Source organism: Lepidothrix coronata, unplaced genomic scaffold (genome assembly GCF_001604755.1).
Source record: "Lepidothrix coronata isolate B3197 unplaced genomic scaffold, Lepidothrix_coronata-1.0 Scaffold77, whole genome shotgun sequence".
Lineage (NCBI taxonomy): Eukaryota > Metazoa > Chordata > Aves > Passeriformes > Pipridae > Lepidothrix > Lepidothrix coronata.
This window is the reverse complement of record NW_016690257.1, coordinates 848,502-865,816: the sequence shown is the minus strand read 5'-3', so window position 1 is coordinate 865,816 and position 17,315 is coordinate 848,502. Positions and strand designations below refer to the sequence as shown.

General features: G+C 48.5%; 1 protein-coding gene across 3 annotated transcripts in view; it reads left to right on the top strand.

Moving 5' to 3' along the window:
* Positions 1-17,315, top strand: part of CTIF (cap binding complex dependent translation initiation factor) — a 119,396-nt gene that overhangs the window by 76,968 nt on the left and 25,113 nt on the right. For 2 of the 3 annotated variants that reach the window (XM_017819815.1, XM_017819817.1), the window contains one exon: positions 328-657. In XM_017819815.1, coding sequence (XP_017675304.1) covers positions 328-657 — 330 coding nt within the window. The remainder of the gene's footprint in view (positions 1-327; positions 658-17,315) is intronic. The other variant, XM_017819816.1, reaches the window with a different exon arrangement.

Genomic DNA, 17,315 nt, shown 5'->3' with positions numbered 1-17,315 from the left:
CATGATGTCGCAGACACCAGAAGCTGGTACGAGATGCCAAAGCCACTCAGGGCATGCTGGCTCAGGACCCTTAAGGACATCTTCTCCCTGAGCCAAGGGGGAGGACTTTGGGATGGAATGCTGTGGGAAATGAAGAAAGAGAACATTTCTGGGGCAGGATTCATGCGCTTGTAGCTTTCAATGCTGAGATTATACCATCATGCTGCTAAAAGATGCTTTGTCTTTTCTCTTTTCTCTGTCTGTTTATATGTCTCCCCTATCCCCTTCCCCCTTTGCTGCTTGTGCAAGGACAAGGGCTGATATGTCTGTTTTTTCCTTGTGTAACAGACGCCTTGTCTTTCCCTTTTCACGGACCAGGACGAAGTTACGGTGGAAACCACCGACCCTGAAAAGAATAAAATGGACAAACTAATTGAAATTCTCAACAGCATGAGGAACAACAGCAGTGATGTTGACTCCAAGCTCACCACATTCATGGAGGAGGCCCAGAACTCCACCAACTCTGAGGAGATGCTGGGCGAGATAGTCAAGACCATCTACCAGAAAGCGGTGACGGACCGCAGCTTTGCTTCCACAGCAGCCAAGCTGTGTGACAAAATGGCCCTTTTCATGGTGGAAGGAACCAAGTTCCGGAGTCTGCTCCTCAATATGTTGCAGGTAATGAGAAAAAATAAGTTTGTTAGATGCCTGCAGCATCACCTCACCTGGTCTTAACCATCTGTTTGGAGCTGAGCTGTTTCCAAATTCCCTTTGAACCCAACTGATGAGAGGATGGAAACGTACCTGCAATTTTGTCTGTGGTTACCATAGAAAATGTGGCACTGAGGGCATTGTCGAGTTGCTCTTTGTTCCTATTTCATGAACTCTACGTAGAATTACAGAATCTCACACCAGGGCCCATCTGTGAAATGAGTCAGTTGTTTGAGGCAGCATCCCCATGGCATGAAGAGAAGTGAACTGGGAGGGTCTTACAATGTGGGCTGTTAGAGTGGAGGGTCCATCTCAGCACCAGCAACACCAAGTTAAGTCATGGTCCCTGAGTGGGCCATTGGTTGCATCACCTGGCTGAAGGGCTCGCTCTTGGTTTCTGGTTGCAAACAAAACTGGAGTAATTTGTGTCTTCACTCATTATTCTGTGTGGCTTGTTTACTGATGTCTGCAGAGCTGGTTGGTTGGTCTGCTCCTAAACCGTTGGTGACAGCAAAGTTGCAGGGGGGCAGAAAAAAAGCAGTGGCTCTGATAGCTGGTCCATGAGGTTAATGGTTGGACTTGATGTTCTTGGAGGTCTTTTCCAACCTAGATGATTCTCTGATAGTGGTGGATGATGGGGGAAAAAGGCTGTCCTCAACTGCCCATGGTCTGCTGAGAAGAGCATTTTTTAATGTAGTACCACCATCAAAGTGGGGGTTGTTTTCTGGGAACCTCCAACTTTCTGCCTCTGGAGACAGAGTTGAAACCATGAATTTCCATCCTTAATTTAATGTGCATTTCCATTGGCCGTTCCCCCATACACACACATCTCATCTGGGGGACATACAGAGCTCCAGTTTTTGACTGATACTGTTCTTGCTGCTGTTGTTGGAGATCCTGTCTTGGATGCTGTGCCTGGCTTTCTGTACACTGAGTTGACCTTTGGGCATCACAGCAAGCAGAGAAATAAGGAACAAATTAAAATTATGAAAATCAATATTTAATGTAACCTAAGATAATTCTGCAAAGTTTCTGCTCCAGTTTTGCTTCTGTCATTGCTCTGTCCCTATGCCCACTCCTTCTCTTCTCTGCCCTGCAAAGCCCTTGGGCAGCACACAAACCTGCCCATTGCCTGTACCAGGTGGTGATTTTCTCCAGATCACTTTATTTCCAAAGCTATTATAAATCAGAATGAGACAAATTGCAGTCAGAATCAGTCCCGGATTTAGCAGCAAAGAGGCTGGAGGGAGCTCTAAACCCTCTGTACATCCCACTCTTCCCGTATCAGGTGGTTCTTGTGTCTCTTCCTGTTTGGCTGAGCGACCTAGGAAATCCAAAATAAAGTCTGGGAACGACGGCCAGGGGCAGCAGGGTGTTGGCAAAATATTGAGGCTGATGAGAGTCCTGAGTTAGGGAGGACTCTTCCAATTTGCTTTATTCTCTCGTCCCAGCATTTCCACCCATGCCAACAGACCCAGTAAACTGATTTGTACTGCGGCATCATGGGCAAGAATGAGTGCGTTCGCATTCAGCTCTTCACAGGATGAATGTAGGAGGATAAATAATGTATCTCCTATCTCCAGAGAGTCTCAAAGTGCTTCTCGGGAACATGTAGCCAGTCACAGTGTGATTTGGAGCGTGGTGTCTGCTGGGGAGACATGGGGAGAAATGAAGTGCAAAGAGTGAGCAGGGTGTGCGGGTGATCAAGTTCATGTGCTGAAGCAAGGAGAGAGATGCAGAAGGGATTTGTTCAGCCCCAAACTGCACATCTTTTATAAATGTCTTCACGGGACAAAAGGTGACAGATCACCACAGGTCAAAAGCAAAGTGCTATGTGAAATTAAATAATTTAACATTTCCTTTCTGATAGTAAAGGATTTTGACTTTCTCTAAGCACAGTTTCTCTTTCCAACCAAAACAATTGGATGCACTGACACAGATTCATTAAATACTTTGGTTAAGCCCTAAACCAGGAATTGTTTTATGTATTCAAGCTTGATAGCTCTGGCTGGAGACAGACTCAGGTATGAGGCACAAAAGTCATTCCAAGTGCCTTGGTATAAAGTAAGGGGATTGATTATCAATATCAATATGGTATATTGGAATTGATCTATTATGTATTATCAATATCAGTAAGGCATATTGGATATTATACCATATTATGGAGTAATGTGGATATCCTGTTGATATAATAATACATTGATATAAAATATTATATACCCATATATTTTTATATATATAAATAAATATTGATTTTTATATGTATTTTTTATATATATAGATATATTATGATAGGTAGATAGATAGATATATGAATGATGATTTAACATTACCTAGCTTCAGTCCTGACCCCTCCAGCACATCAGATATTTTCCATCAGCCATTTCTAGATAATTTACCATTAATCAAAGAAACAAACAAACAAAAAAACCCACCAAAATAAAAACCCAACCCCCAAAAAAACACCCCTTTAATAAAACGCCTGCTCCAGAGCAGGATTTGTGTCTCTCTAGCACCTTTCAGACTAATCTGATCCCCGGACGTAAGGAGCTCGGCTCGCTGGGCACTGGCGAGCTGGGGAATTACTCTGCCGGGGTGTGATAAATCGGGATCAACGTGATCCCCTCCCCGTGCTGCTGGCGCCTGGGGCTGGAGCTCTCGCCCCCCCATCTGCTCCCAGCAGATGCTCCTGTTTTGTAGGGGCTTGTTTGTCCCTTTCTCTCAGGACTGTGAAGGCAACAGCTCTGCCCCACCAGAGGCTCTCAGAAATTAATGCATTAACCTGCTGAGATGCCCTACAGCATCCTGGTACCTATAGACAGCATCCCTCTACCTATAGACAGCATCCCTCTACCTATAGACGGCATCCCTGTGCCTATAGACAGCATCCCTGTGCCCCACTGGACCTTAACACAAGCAACAAGGCCTTCTGCTGCAGAACAGGCAGGAAACTCTCCTTTTAACCTGGATCCTCTTATATTTTCACCTGTTGACAAGGCACTCATGCTCAAGGGTTGCACATGTTCACAGCTTATCTCAGGGGACTTGTTTTGATCCCAAAAGAGATGCCAGTGCTGCAGCACTGGAATGTTGTCACATCACCCCCCTTCCTGCCAGCAGCTCCTCTAAAAGCTTCCTCCCAGCCAGTGTTGGTACATTTTGTGCTCTAAGGGGGTCTATCAGGAAAACTGTGGTTTGAATTTATCCCTCAGTTTGTGTTTTGGTCCAAAATCTTGACTGAGTCTTGAGTTTGGGTGCTGTGAACCTTTCAGGAAAAGTGATGTGGAAAGGGGAGTTGTGGAGTAGAGAGCCGGTAAGCTTGGGGAGATGCTGCCATGAGGGAACTGGGCACTGCAGGGGTCATTTGGCATCTGGGTTGTCCAGCCTTGACACAGACTGCCTAGGCAAGTGGTGGAGGCACCATTCCTAGAAGGATTTAAAAGGCATGTGGATGTGGCATTTGGGGACGTGGGTCAGTGGCGGACTTGGCAGTGCTGGAGGAATGGTTGGATTTGATGATCTTAGAGGGCTTTTCCAGCCTAAACAATTCAGTGATTCTGTGATTTGGGTCTGATTTTCTCCTTGTTGAGTTTGGTTTAGGGTTTTGGTAGCAGGAGTGATTTTGAGCTGTGTGAGCCCCTGGGATAGGCCTGAGTGACTTGGGCCCGGGGAGCTTGAATGGCTGGGGACATGCAAGAACATCTTAGTGGACACATATACAGTTTCTTCACGCCTCTAGAAATACCTTCTTAATTAATACATTAAAAGTAAGTCTCCTGTGAGAGGTTTTTGGTTGTCAGTTTCACTCACTGGCATGTCCAGGCTCTTTTTTTTTTTTTTTTTTCAGTTGGAGGGTGTTAAGCAATGTGCCACAAACCCTTCACATGTAACATAAGTTGGAGTACTCCTCTGCTGGAACAACCGTGCTCTTTATAGCAGAGCTGTGTCTGCATCTGAGCTATGCAGAGCCAAGTGTATTATTAGAGTGGACATCACTGGGGCTGTAATTGTACACTGCTCCCCTTAGCAACCACGGCCAACAGCACATCAAACAGAAGGCTGATACCTTCTTTTAATAATAATAAAAAAAAAAAAAGACAACCACCCATCATGAAATGAACATCCCAACACAGAGCAGCAGCAGAGCCCACTGCAGAGAGCCAGTGCCTGGTGGAAATGCCTTGGTGCCAGTGGAGAGGGGCTGGTTCCGTTGCATACCCTGTGGCACATCCTGCTGCATGCCCTGTTGGGTAGGTACCCTGTGGCATACCCTAGGGCACACCCTAATGTATACCAGAATTCATACCCTAATGCATACTCAGTGGTGCACCCTAGTGCATATCCTGTTGAATACCCTATGGCATATCCTAATGCACTCCCTATGATATATCCTAATGTGTTCCCTATGAACTACCCTGTGGTATACCCTAATACATACCCTAATGCATACCCTATTACATACCCTAATACACGTCCTATTACACACCCTAATGCCTACCCTATTGCACACCCGAATGCATACCCTATGGCTCACCTTATTGCCTACCCTACTGCATATCCTGTTGGATACCCTATGGCACTCCCTAATGCTTTCCCTATGGTATATCCTAATTCTTTCCTATTGCATACTCTATTATATACCCTAATGCCTACCCTATGGTATATCCTAATGCATACCCTATTATATACCCTAATATACATCCTATTGCACATCCTAATGCCTCCCCTGTTGCACATCCAAGTGCAAACCCTATGGCTTGCCTTACTGCCTACCCTGCTGCACCCCTGTCGCACACACTACTGCACATCCTGCTACATTCCCTGTGGCATACCCTGCTGCACACCCACACAGGGTTTCTTCATTGTCTTACTTTAACCTCTTGGTGACCCAGAAATGGCCCTTCCTTGATCACTGCTGTGCTTGGTTCTGGTTGTAGAAACTTCATAGAAACGTAGAATATCCCAAGTTGGAAGGGACCCTCAAGCATTATCAAGTCCAACTCCTGGCCCTGTACAGACACCCCAGCAATCCCACCCTGTCCCTGAGAATGTTGTCCAAATTCTCCTTCAGCTCTATCAACCTTGAGGCCCTGGGGAGCCTGTTCAGTGCCTGACCACCCTCTGAAGGAAGAACCTTTCCCTAATATCCAGACTGTACATTCCCTGACACAGCTCCATGCTGTCCTGTCAGGTCTTGTTGCTGGTCACCAGAGAGAAGAGATCAGTGTCTCACCCTCCACCCCTCATGAGGAAGCTGCAGACCCTGATAAGATCTGACCTCAGTCTCCTCTTCTCCATGCTGATCAGGACAAGTGACCTCAGCTGCTCCTTGTGTGGCTTCCCCTCTAGACCCATGAGATGAACTTAAGACAAATCCTGTGGGGTTTGGCAGAGGTTGCTCTTGGGTTTCAGTGAACTCACCTGGATTTGAGATGGTCAATGTGAGCATTTCTGGAGAGGCTCCACCAGGAAGGTGGTCAAAAGTCCATTGTTGTCATCCCAGGTGGAGGACAGAAGAGGAGCATTTAGGATGAATCATTTCTTGGGATGTAGACATTGTGGCACGAGGTACTGGAGAATTTATGGATTCCCTTTAGTAAATGAGTGTGCAAAGTGAAGTGTTTACCATGCTAAGCATGAGGATTTGGGAGGAATGAGCTGAAATACTTCCTGTCCTGTAGGCTTCCTCTTCTTCTTTAAGCAAACAACCTCAAGTGATAGCAGCCCTTTCTGCATCAAAGGAGTTCTAAGTTGTAACAACAGACGCTGTGGGAATTGGGACATGGAAGTTGGTTGGACTCAATGATCTTAGAAATCTTTTCCAACCTTAATGATTCTACGATATTCTATGTTATTTTAAGTAATACGCTAATGGTTAATGCTGAAAGGCAGATTTTTTCCCCCCTTCAACATAATTAAGGTTTTGGTGAGGAACGGTTTGTGGTTTGGCAGAGCTGGAGGCAGGAGGATCCAAGCGCAGCTGGCGACCATCTGACCTGTACACCATGTCCAGCACTGACTGCAAAAACCCATCAGCCCTCTTTCCCTGGGTGTTTTTAATGCAATTTAATTACAGATGGTCCAGTTTATGCACACAAAACAGAGCAGTACTCCTTGTCTCTGGTAAGACATTGCCCAGCAGACACCAGAGAGGTTGGTTCACTGAAAGACAGGGAGGAAAAAAGGTCCCAAGGTCCCTTTAGGGGACCCTTTAGGAGCAAATCCTGAAGATATAAAGGTGTGTTTCTCATGTGCCACAGGGTCCACTCACCCAGCTCCACGGAGCAGCACCACATCCATCTCTTCAAACAGTGTGTAAGCCCAGTGTTGCAGCCTTTGGTTACTCTTCCAGAAGAGTTGGATGAGCTCTTCCCATGGCGAAGTGACAATTTGATGGGGAAAGCCTCCCCAGCTCAATCTGCTCCCCACAGCTCTTCAAGGGCAGTGAGGAACATCTCGGTAGTGAACCTCAGGGTTGGTGTGTGTGTGTCTGTGGGCTCTGCAAGCCCCCCAGGAGCCCAGCACAAGCAGAGAAATAGCAAATGATGCTGCCCTTGTGTAAACACCTTCATTTGGGGGTTTGCAGAAGCTTGTAGAACTTGGAAACCTTTTTGCCTCACATATCTGATACAGACAGCGCTGTCCTGCTTTTGTAAGCCACTGTGGGACTCTGCCTGCTAAGTGCAGCTTTGCAGAGATTTATTTTCTGTATGCTCAGGGAATTCAAAGGTAATTCTACATTCATGCACACACATATATATGTAGTGCTTGGAGGGGGACAGGGGTTGATGGGAAGCCCCTGTGGGTGGCTCTGAGGATCCTGCATCCTCCTGCTCTCAAGCACAGAGAAAAAGAGTGGGAAGGAGAGAACATCCCCCGTTGTTTGCCCACATTTGTGTCTCTGAAGGTGTTCTGTAATTCCGTAATGGGGTATTTATTATTTTACTTATAGAATCATAGAATAGAAACCTGAGGTGGAAAAGACCAACAGGGGATCATCCAATCCAACTCCTGGCCCTGCACAGGACACCCCAGCAATCCACCCTGTACCTGAGAGTGTTGTCCAAACATTCCTTGAGCTCTGGAGGCTTTGGTCCATGACCACTGCCCTGGGGAGCCTGTTTGGTGCCCAACCACCCTCTGGGGGAAGAACCTTTTCTTCATATCCAACCTAAACCTGCCCTGACATACCTTAATAGAGAGCCCCTTATTAAACTTCCAAATAATTTAAGAGTAAACTCATAAAAATGCCAGAGTACTTCTGAGTTCTTTTGAAGTCAACCTGGACCTCTCACCTCATGGCATGACCTACATGCATGAAATTCTACCAGCTTTATGAAAATACACCTTGCTTGCATCAAGCTTAGACAGTTACATTTTGATATCAGCAATCTCTCTCCTTCACTGATTACCTTCCTCCCTAAAAACTATTCTTGGTACTTCATTTTAAATATTATTTATTATTTTTGTATTCGATCATTCCTTATTTCCCTTATGTGTTAGTATATATTTACTTATTACATATATTAACATCTATAACTTATAAGGTTAATTTTTTTATTTTTTTTTTTTAATTCTTCTCTTTTTCCTTTTTTTCTTTTTTTTTTTTTTTCCTTTTTGGTCTTCTTTTGCGTCGTCATCCGGGGCCGAACCCGTGCAAGTGTCGGCATCAGGCAGGAGAGGGAGCCAGGGGAGCGGGCTGGCTGCCTGCCTGCGCCGGCAGGTGAAGGGCAGAGCTGGGCATCACTCAGAGCTGTCCCTGCCGTCACCCCTGGGTCCGGCCAAGCCTCTGCTGTGTCTGCCCGTAGTAACAACGCCGGGCTTTGCCGTGGGGGTTACGGGAGCCGCTGGCAGACGGGTCCCGTGCGGGTCCGGGAGTTACTGGAGAGCCCTGGATTAAATATCGAGCTGCCTGCTTTAAACTCGCCGCTTTTCCCGGGCGGAACGGCGGCTGCAGGAGCCATTTGTAGCTTTTCCATGACGCAGGAAAGTGGTGGTGCCGGGCAGCACCTCCTCGGAGGCTGCTGGTGAGATGAGGGGGGTTAGCGGAGCGCAGAAAGGGGTGTAGCCCGAGATCTAGGGGTTTAATGAAGGGGGGGGAGGCAATTTCCCACTGGTAGGACGGAGCGAATGCAGACAGGAGCTGTGCCCCACAAGCACTAGGAGGTCTTTGAGCTGGGAGTAGTTGAGCCAGACCCCAAATTAAACAATCAGTGGGATTGCACTGTGTGTCAGCCCGAGCCCAGGGATGAGTTTTGGGGATCACAGCCCTTTTGAGAAGGAGAGTTGCAGCTGGAGGTGGCCACAGGGCCAGTGATGTAGCAGCAAGTGTCACAGGGGATGCCAAGGGGTTTGTCCCCACAGCCCTGCGGGTCACTGGGGTCAGGAGTCCATCTGATGCAGCTACAGTCATGGCTCTGCACGGAAAAGGTGTTAAGTTCAGGGTAGCAGTGTATCATGCAGTTGAGAGATTGATGGGAAGCAGGTCTAAGATTCTAAAAAAAACCTTTAGAATGTAAAGATTGGCATATTTGACTTTAATTCATTGTCCTGGTAAGGTTTCTTATTGCAGTGCTCAGGTGTGTTGTGGGAAATAGCCATTAGCTGTGCTCTGTAAATAAACAATGTGTGGTTTCTCATGGATCCTTTACACCTTGGAGGGGCCAAGATTTCAAGGCCATTGTGGGGACCAGCCCCTGCTCCAGCATGTAGTGTGACCTCAGGGATGGTACCTGGTGTCTGTCATCTCTGCTGGGCAGTGGATGCCCTATATGAGCATCTTCCAGTGGTGGTGGGACTCAGCAGAGGCTCCTTTTGGTCCTCTAGGCTGCTGGTGAGGAATGTCAGGAGCATCCCTGGCTGAGCTGCTGCTGCCTGCTAAAAGCACAGCCAAGTTCAGATCGGGGGGCTTAAGGTGGTGGGGCCTGTGCACACCCTGTGTGTGGGGCTGCAGTGCAGAGCAGAGGCTCTGCTGGGCTCTAGGTGGAGACTGTAGACTGCTCAGCCTGCCTGCATCCTGCCTGCATCCTGCCTGCAGCGCTGGGACAAAGCCAGGCAGCAGTCTGCCACTGGGGTGGGCTCCTAGCTGCCCCCAGCCATTGATGGTAGGTGAGGATGCTGGGGGTCCTGCTAGGAGAGGTAGGGATAAAAAAAAAAACGAACCTCAAAATTCATTTATGTTTTGACTGAGAGGTGAGGAAAGGGAGGGGGACACTTCAGTGTTGAGATCCCTCCAGCTCAGGCTGGACTGGCATCAGCTCCTACTCTCCATTTGCTCCTGAAAGGCTCAAATCCAAGCCCGGGATGTGGGAGTATGTTCCTGCCAGCCCAGGGACTCAGCTGGCCTAAGGCACCCTCCTGACAGACCATCTGCTCCTGCCTGCACCGACATAAATCCGGCTCAGGCTGCTGCAGGCACCCCAAGGTGGGGATTTCAGGATGCTGCAGGGTTGGAAGACCCCTGCTGCCCATACCCACAGCCCCCTTGGGATTCCCAGCCCTAGTCTCAGGTGGTTCCCTTCTTCACCTCACCTGGGGAGAGGATTTTTGGAGGCTCACTAGGGACCCTGTGCTGCATCACCCTGATTGCGACCCCTCCTGAAAACCCCCACATCCCCCAGTCACTTTGACAGTAAATGAAGCACCATCCTTCTGACACAGGACACTGGAGAAGCATGTGCCAGGGACATCACCTCCTGAGCCAAGGCCAGAGCAGACACACATGCCAGCATCAGCCCAGAGATGGAGTTTGGGTAGGAGGATATTGGAGAGGGCAATGCTCTTTTTCTTTCCTGGGAGAGGGGGAAAATGAGATAACTTGTGCTTTGCCCAGTCCCTGGCATCACTTGGACACAGGCCCATGACATACAGAGGATGCTGTTCTGCTCACCAGGAGGAAATCTCTTGGTTTAAGGTTTTCTAGCTGAATCACAGGAATTTGTACAAGATTCAGTTTCCAACCAGATGGACTTTATTGCTGTGGTGGCAGCCAAAGGGATGGTCCTGTGTGACCTGCAGCATGAGCACCCTCATCATCCCCCAGCCAGGCTTAGGCTCAGGTTTTTTTTTCACTGGTGGATATTTTTGCATGTTGCTCTCTGTCAAAATCTGAGTTTGGAGGATCAATGCTTCCATGAAGTCTACATCCCTTTTACCTCCCCTGAGGGGGATCATTTTGCACAGCCTCATCTTTTCCTGCTGCTGACGTTTGAACAAGCAAATTGCAAAATGATGGTGGAAAGGGGCTTCAGCAGGGTAAGTCCCGGGAGCAGAGGAGACAGAAGATACTTGGGGTGTGAGGAATGAGACATCAGAATTATTTCAAGTCCCTGTCCTCCAGCTTGCCAGGCCTGATACTGATGCAAACCACAGCATCTAAGTCTTGGGGACAGGAGCAAAGAATGTGAGGCTGGATGATGCTGCCCCATCTTGACACATCCTCTGGTCTCATCAGCTGTGCTGCTGCCCATGGGGTCCCCCCATGCTCTCTGCCCTCACTGAGCATCCAAAACCAGTGCTTCCTTTTCCCCTCCCAGTGATAAATTCCTTCACTTTTCTTTCCTCTTTTTCTTTTTTAGTAGCTATTGCTCTACGTATTAATTTTTTATTAGAGAGGGCCTAGGAGGCAGCACTGGGAGTCCAAACCCAGTGATAAGGTTGGACAGGTCTTTGAGCAGCCTGGTCTAGTGGAAGGTTTCCTTCCTATCCAGGGGGGTTGGAACAGGATGATCTTTAAGGTCCCTTCCAACCCAAAGTATTCTGTGATTCTATGATAACACTTCCAGTCCAGGAGCAGCAGGAACTGAAAGTGAAGACGATGGGAGTGAAGTGCCCATCAGCTAAGGAAATAGTGTCAGGCTGGAAAAACAAAACCTTTCCATTTCTGCCCAGTTAATAAGAGTAAGGTGTGTTTCTTTGCATCTCTTTAATATTCCAACCCATACCATACGGTGATGCTCAAAGTCTGCTGATATGCTGCAAAATGAGTCATGGTAATCATGAGCATCCCTTTGGAGATACAAGGCATGGAGGGATCAAAGAGATGCAAAGTATGGTGGGATCGAAGGCTTTTGCTGGTTGATGTTGTTTTCTACAAGTCTTTTCTGTAATCTCAGCTTTCCCAGCATGGACAGGCAACTTCGGGGGCATCGTAAGGTGCTCCATACCTACATGCTTCAAGAGATGAGCAGAAAAGATTAATGCATCTTTTACCTCCCTTAAAAAAAAAAAAGAAAAGAAAAGAAAGAAAGAAAACAACATTTCTTATAGCAAAAGCTCCCCGGCTGCATAGAATTTGTAAATATTAGCCCCCGAGGAAGATTTTTCTGAACTCCTTTGCGTAAATAACATTTTTTAGCAGACTAGTTCTTCACCTTCAGGTCTTGATTTTCAGGGGTCTCTTGTCCCCCATCCCAGACCTGTGTTTTCCAGCAAGAGGATCCAGCACCGGTACCCAATGGCCATCGAATGCCTGGCCATGGTGGTGGGAGGGACACAGTGATAAGAGGGTTTTCAGCCTTTTTGCTTTCCAGCGTGTTTGCTCAGCGATGTTGAGTGCTGGGCCAGAGCCACCACCTCCCTGCAGACTAAACAGTTGCAGTGTTTTCTCCCATGACCGAAAGAATTTAGTAAAGGGTCCCGGTATGAAACTTTACACGAACTCTGGGTGCCACAAATATCTCTGGCTGGGAGTCTGTTAACTCCTCCAGTTCCTTGATCATCCATATGGTTCATTCTCTGGGCAGATGAAAGGAAAGCCCATCCCACAACGAATCTGGACAGCTGCCTGCCGGACCCCCGTGCTCTCCCACCCACCGAGTTTTTGTGCATCCATCTTTCTGGGTTTTTTGCTTTTTTGTAAAGGAGGGAGCCAAGAATTCTGGCCATAATGGGGCGCTGGAGTACTCAGTTCAGGAAGACCTGTTAGAGTGGGTCCAGAGGAGGATGCTTCAAGGGCTGGAGCCCCTCTGCTCTGGAACCAGGCTGGGAGAGCTGGGGGTGTTCAGCCTGGAGAAGAAAAGGCTTCAGAGAGACCTGAGAGCCCCTTCCAGAGCCTAAAGGGGCTCCAGGAGAGCTGGAGAGGGACTTGGGACAAGGGATGGAGGGGCAGGACACAAGGAATGGCTTCCCACTGCCAGGGTGCAGGGTCAGATGGGATATTGGGAAGGAATTGTTGTCTGTGAGGGTGGGGAGGTCCTGGCACAGGTTGCCCAGAGAAGCTGTGGCTGCCCCATCCCTGGAAGTGTCCAAGGCCAGGTTGGATGGGGCTTGGAGCAACCTGGGCTAGTGGAAGGTGTCCCTGCCCATGGTCTTTAAAAGAGATGGTCTTTAAAAGTCCTTTCCAACCCTGATTCTATAATGCCTCATACCTCTTGGACCTGTTGCACCTCTGTTGCACCTCTGTGCACCTCATACCTCTTGCACCTCTGTGCACTGACATCCATCCAAAAGTTGTCAGCTTCCCTGCATCGCAGAGTTAGAGAGCTTCCACTTCAGGGGCAGGATTTGGGGATGGGGAAAGCCTGGGGGGCTTCAGTCATCCATTGGTCCTGGCTTGAGGAGAAGCAGAGGCCAAACCTCAGTGCCTTGCACTCCACAGCCAGCTCAGCAGATTGATGGTCCCAGTGCCATCTCATGGTGAACACCACCAAGCATGTACTTCTCGGGAAGGTGTCAGCATCCCACAGGAGAACATTCTGCTGCCAGCTGCCAGGCACCCAGGAAAATCCCTCCTCGGAGTGAGCCAGTGTAAGCCAGGAGCGCCTGTGCGGAAAAGCTCCCGATGGGAAACAGGATTAGCTGCCTGCTTTTCCCCAGCTGGTTTCATTCATCCACAGACAGGCTGGCCTTTCAATGGACACAGCCTCAGTTCGAGTGCAGGAGGAATTCCTCCAGCCCTGGTGCCTGGACCAAGCAGCACCTGCTTCCAGAGCCACTTTTCCTCCTCTTATATCCCTCTTTCCTGTCTTGGTCTGTCCCCATAGATCTCTTGTCACCTCCACCTTATAAAGAGGACACATTGCTTGTGCAGAGCTTAGAATAAGAATGCATCCTGCTGGCAAAATCCAGCTGGTCCCTCCTGCATCCTCCCAGGCTGAAAGGCTGGGCACACATCTCAAGATGTGGCGTTTACAAGCAGGATCCATCTGTAAGCCACAGTTGGTGTTCCCAGTCGTCACCCCAAGTTGGTGTTGGGAGTAGGATGGGCATTTTTTCAGGCACAAAAGTGACCTCTGAACAGATGTGGGGATGGTGTTGAGACTGACCCTGCCCTAATGTGGGGAAGGGTTTGCTAACTGCCCACCAAACCATCCCCACCCATATAAAGTAGCCTCCAAATATTTTTTTCTGGGATTTCTTCATACCATTATGGTTTTACACTGAGCTCCTGCCCATGGGGTGAGAGATTTACATTAATATGTTTTTCCATGGAGCTGGGGTGTCAGTGCTGCTGCAGATTGCTGGGATGAGCAGGGATCCACTGTGTTTGATCCCCTCTCTTCCTATCACCTCCGTGGTAGTGGAGGAGGGGATTGCTGACCTAGGGTTGGGATGCTCTAAGGGACATGGGTGCTTTGTCCCCATCACAGAGGGGAGGACTCTTGTTGTCTCCCAGCATCTGAAGGTAGCCCAGGGTTTCCCACACACACTTGTAAAGGCAAAGGGCACATCACTGCCTTGAGGTTCCCACAGTAGCAAGACTTACATGAGTAAAATGAATATAACAAGGATCTTCTGAAATGCTGCAGAGGAGCAAGGCTGCTGAGTGACAGCTGCCTCCTCTGGGCATTACAACAGGGCTGGGTCAAACGGTTGCCCCAGCTGCTCTGATGACAACCCAACAAGGAAATTAATTTGCATTTCTTTGTGGTCCCTTGTCTCCTCTCCAGTCCCTCTTCACAGGACTGAGAGATTGGCTGCTGGTTCCCAAACACATCATTAGTTCCCTATCTGTGTGTCCTGCAGATTGCAGATCTGTCTGTGTCCCTCTGCTCACTGTAAGATCCAGCTGAGGCTGGTAATGATGTTTTGCTGTGTCTGGGTTTGTGGGATAACAAGCCTTTAAAGTGATGATAAACTGCTGTTATCCAGCTGAGCTGACACCCTGGCACGTGTTTGGGAATCCGGAAAGGTGTGAGATAGGAAGGGTGGCAATAAAAATTAAGTGACAAGGAAGACAACTCCGTCACCTGGGTAGCGCTGGAGGAGGCGCTGGCAAACACCCAGGGCAAAGTGGTGTTTGCTGTTGGTAGTGCACAGACCATGCTGCTGAATTCACCCTTCTGGTCCGCTCAGAGCCTTCACCCGGACAGTCCTCCAGGATCTCTAGCAACTGCAAGGTTAACAGCAACATTTTTATTTGCACATCCGTCATTATGTCCCCACCAGGGTGATTTAAACCTGAGATAAATCAATAATTAACTGCTTGCACCTCTGAAGCCCCCAAGGACCTCACAGACATCACTAGCTCAAGCCATGAGACGCCCACGTTGGGTGGGTAATTGCTGCTGATCCCAGATTGGGAGCCAGATATAGAGAGGTCACAGTGAGACCAGGGGGCAGGAGGTTCAAGTGACCACTTGCTTGGTCACCTCGGGGTGTTTGTAGACACAGGAAGTGCCCACAGCTCCTATTGGCTCTGATCATCAGCTGCCTCAGTTACCCAGACCTGGGAATTTAAAAATCATTGTGTTCCTAATCCTGGGAGTTTGCCTATCCTTTAGAAGAACCGGGAGTTTTCTGACCTTACTTTCCCCTTCCTGCCCAGATTCTTCTGAGAGAAATAAGCACTGTTTGTGTCTGCCTGGTGGCTGAAGGATCTTTGGTGAGTTATTCTTGTAGAATTGGAAGAATTCCACATGACTGGAAGTGTTGAAGGCCAGGTTGGATGGGTCTTGGAGCAAGACCCATGGTCTAGTGGAAGGTGTCCTTGCCCATGGCAGGAGATGGGGACAAGATGAGCCTTAAGGTCCCTTCCAACCCAAACATTCTATGATTCTGTGATTCTATTATTTGGTCAGTGACATCTAATGGAAGTTACAAGTCGTCTGGTGATCGACTGATGTGTGGTAGGTGTCCATGGGGTGATGGTCACAGCCCTGGTAACCTGGACCTTCACTGTGCAAGGCATTTCAGAGACCTCTCTGATTAAAATAATTCACAGACCTGTGGCCGTCGTGAAATCAGGTCCACGCCGAAGGCCACCGATGGGATTTCCTCCCCTTCTCAAAAGGGCCAAAACACCCCGAGAAGAAGCTGGTGCACGTTCATGGGGTGCAGATCCAGCCTGGAGGAAACGACGTGATGAAAGTCTGTGGGAGTAAAATGCCTCATGGCTGGGTGAAGCCAGGACCTTTGCAAGGCTGGGCACAGGGTGTCATCTGTAATTTAAAAGCTTTATCTGCTTTAAATGTCAATAGCTCCTTTCTTGGAGTCATAATAATTGCCATGATTTGCATGTCTCAGTCACACGCCCCAGAGCGCTTTGCAGAGGGAGATGAGTAAATCATTCCCCTTTGCTGGATGGGAAATCAGGGTACAGAGGTGATGGGAGCCCACACAGGGCTGGAAATGAACCTCAGTCTCCTGTGCTGCTCTTTTCCAGGTCCTGCATGGAAGCTGTTGGCTCAAAGCAGGTTTCCTATCATCATCTTCCTCTGCTTTGTCTTGTTGTCCCTGTACTGGCAGCATGGGCAGGAATGGTGTGGTGGGATCTCAATGTGGTTCTGTCCTTGGGTCAGACAGAGAGGCCTGGAGTGTTGCTGCGGGAGGCTGAAGGGAGAGTAGAGCCCATGGAAGAGCTGATGGTCCTGCCATGTCCCACCATCTCCAGCAAAGGAGTTTGTGTTGTGGTGTCCATGGAGTGAAATATTCCCAGTGAAGCTCTGAGTGGTACAGAGGAGCTCGTTGAGACCCTGACCATCCATGGGCAGAGCAGTCTGATCACTCCCTGTACTGTCACAAGTTCTTCCAGCACCTCCTGAGCTTCTTCTGAATGCCAGTGCTACAAACTACTCATCCCACTGGGTTATACTCCTCAGAAGGCAAAGCTACACTCCAGAACCTCCTCCTAAATACAAGCAGAATTTAAATTGTAAGCAAGGAGCAATGCAGTGATGTTAACTGTGCAAAATATCATTTATGGAGTCTAGGAAGGTCTGGGGAGGGAGCGGGTGGAGGGTGTGCTTCTCCAGGACAGCAGCAAAGGATGGAGACTGTCTCAACCTCTACCCACCAGCTCCCTCCTCTAACCCACTTGATTTATCTCAGGCCCCTTCCAAAGAGCCATTTAGGGCTCCAGCCTTTTGCAGTACATTGCCAGGAAGATCAACTATTTAGCACAGCCTCTCTCAGCTTTTTATATAGCTCCTAGCACGGATATCTAAGCATTATATATTTCTTTTTGTGCAGTATTTCTGACTCAGTATTTCCTGCCTCCTTGACAATGACTGAGTAAACAGCAGAGCTGCCAGAGGAAGAGCCCTGTGTTTACAGAGCAACAAGCCCAAATGTGTCTTTTTTTTTTCCATCAGAAGGTGGCGATGCTTAAATTAACCCTCATTTTTATCCCACACTAAACTTTTGCCCTCAGTTGCTGCTGACAGAGTCAGCCATGAGTCGGTGGG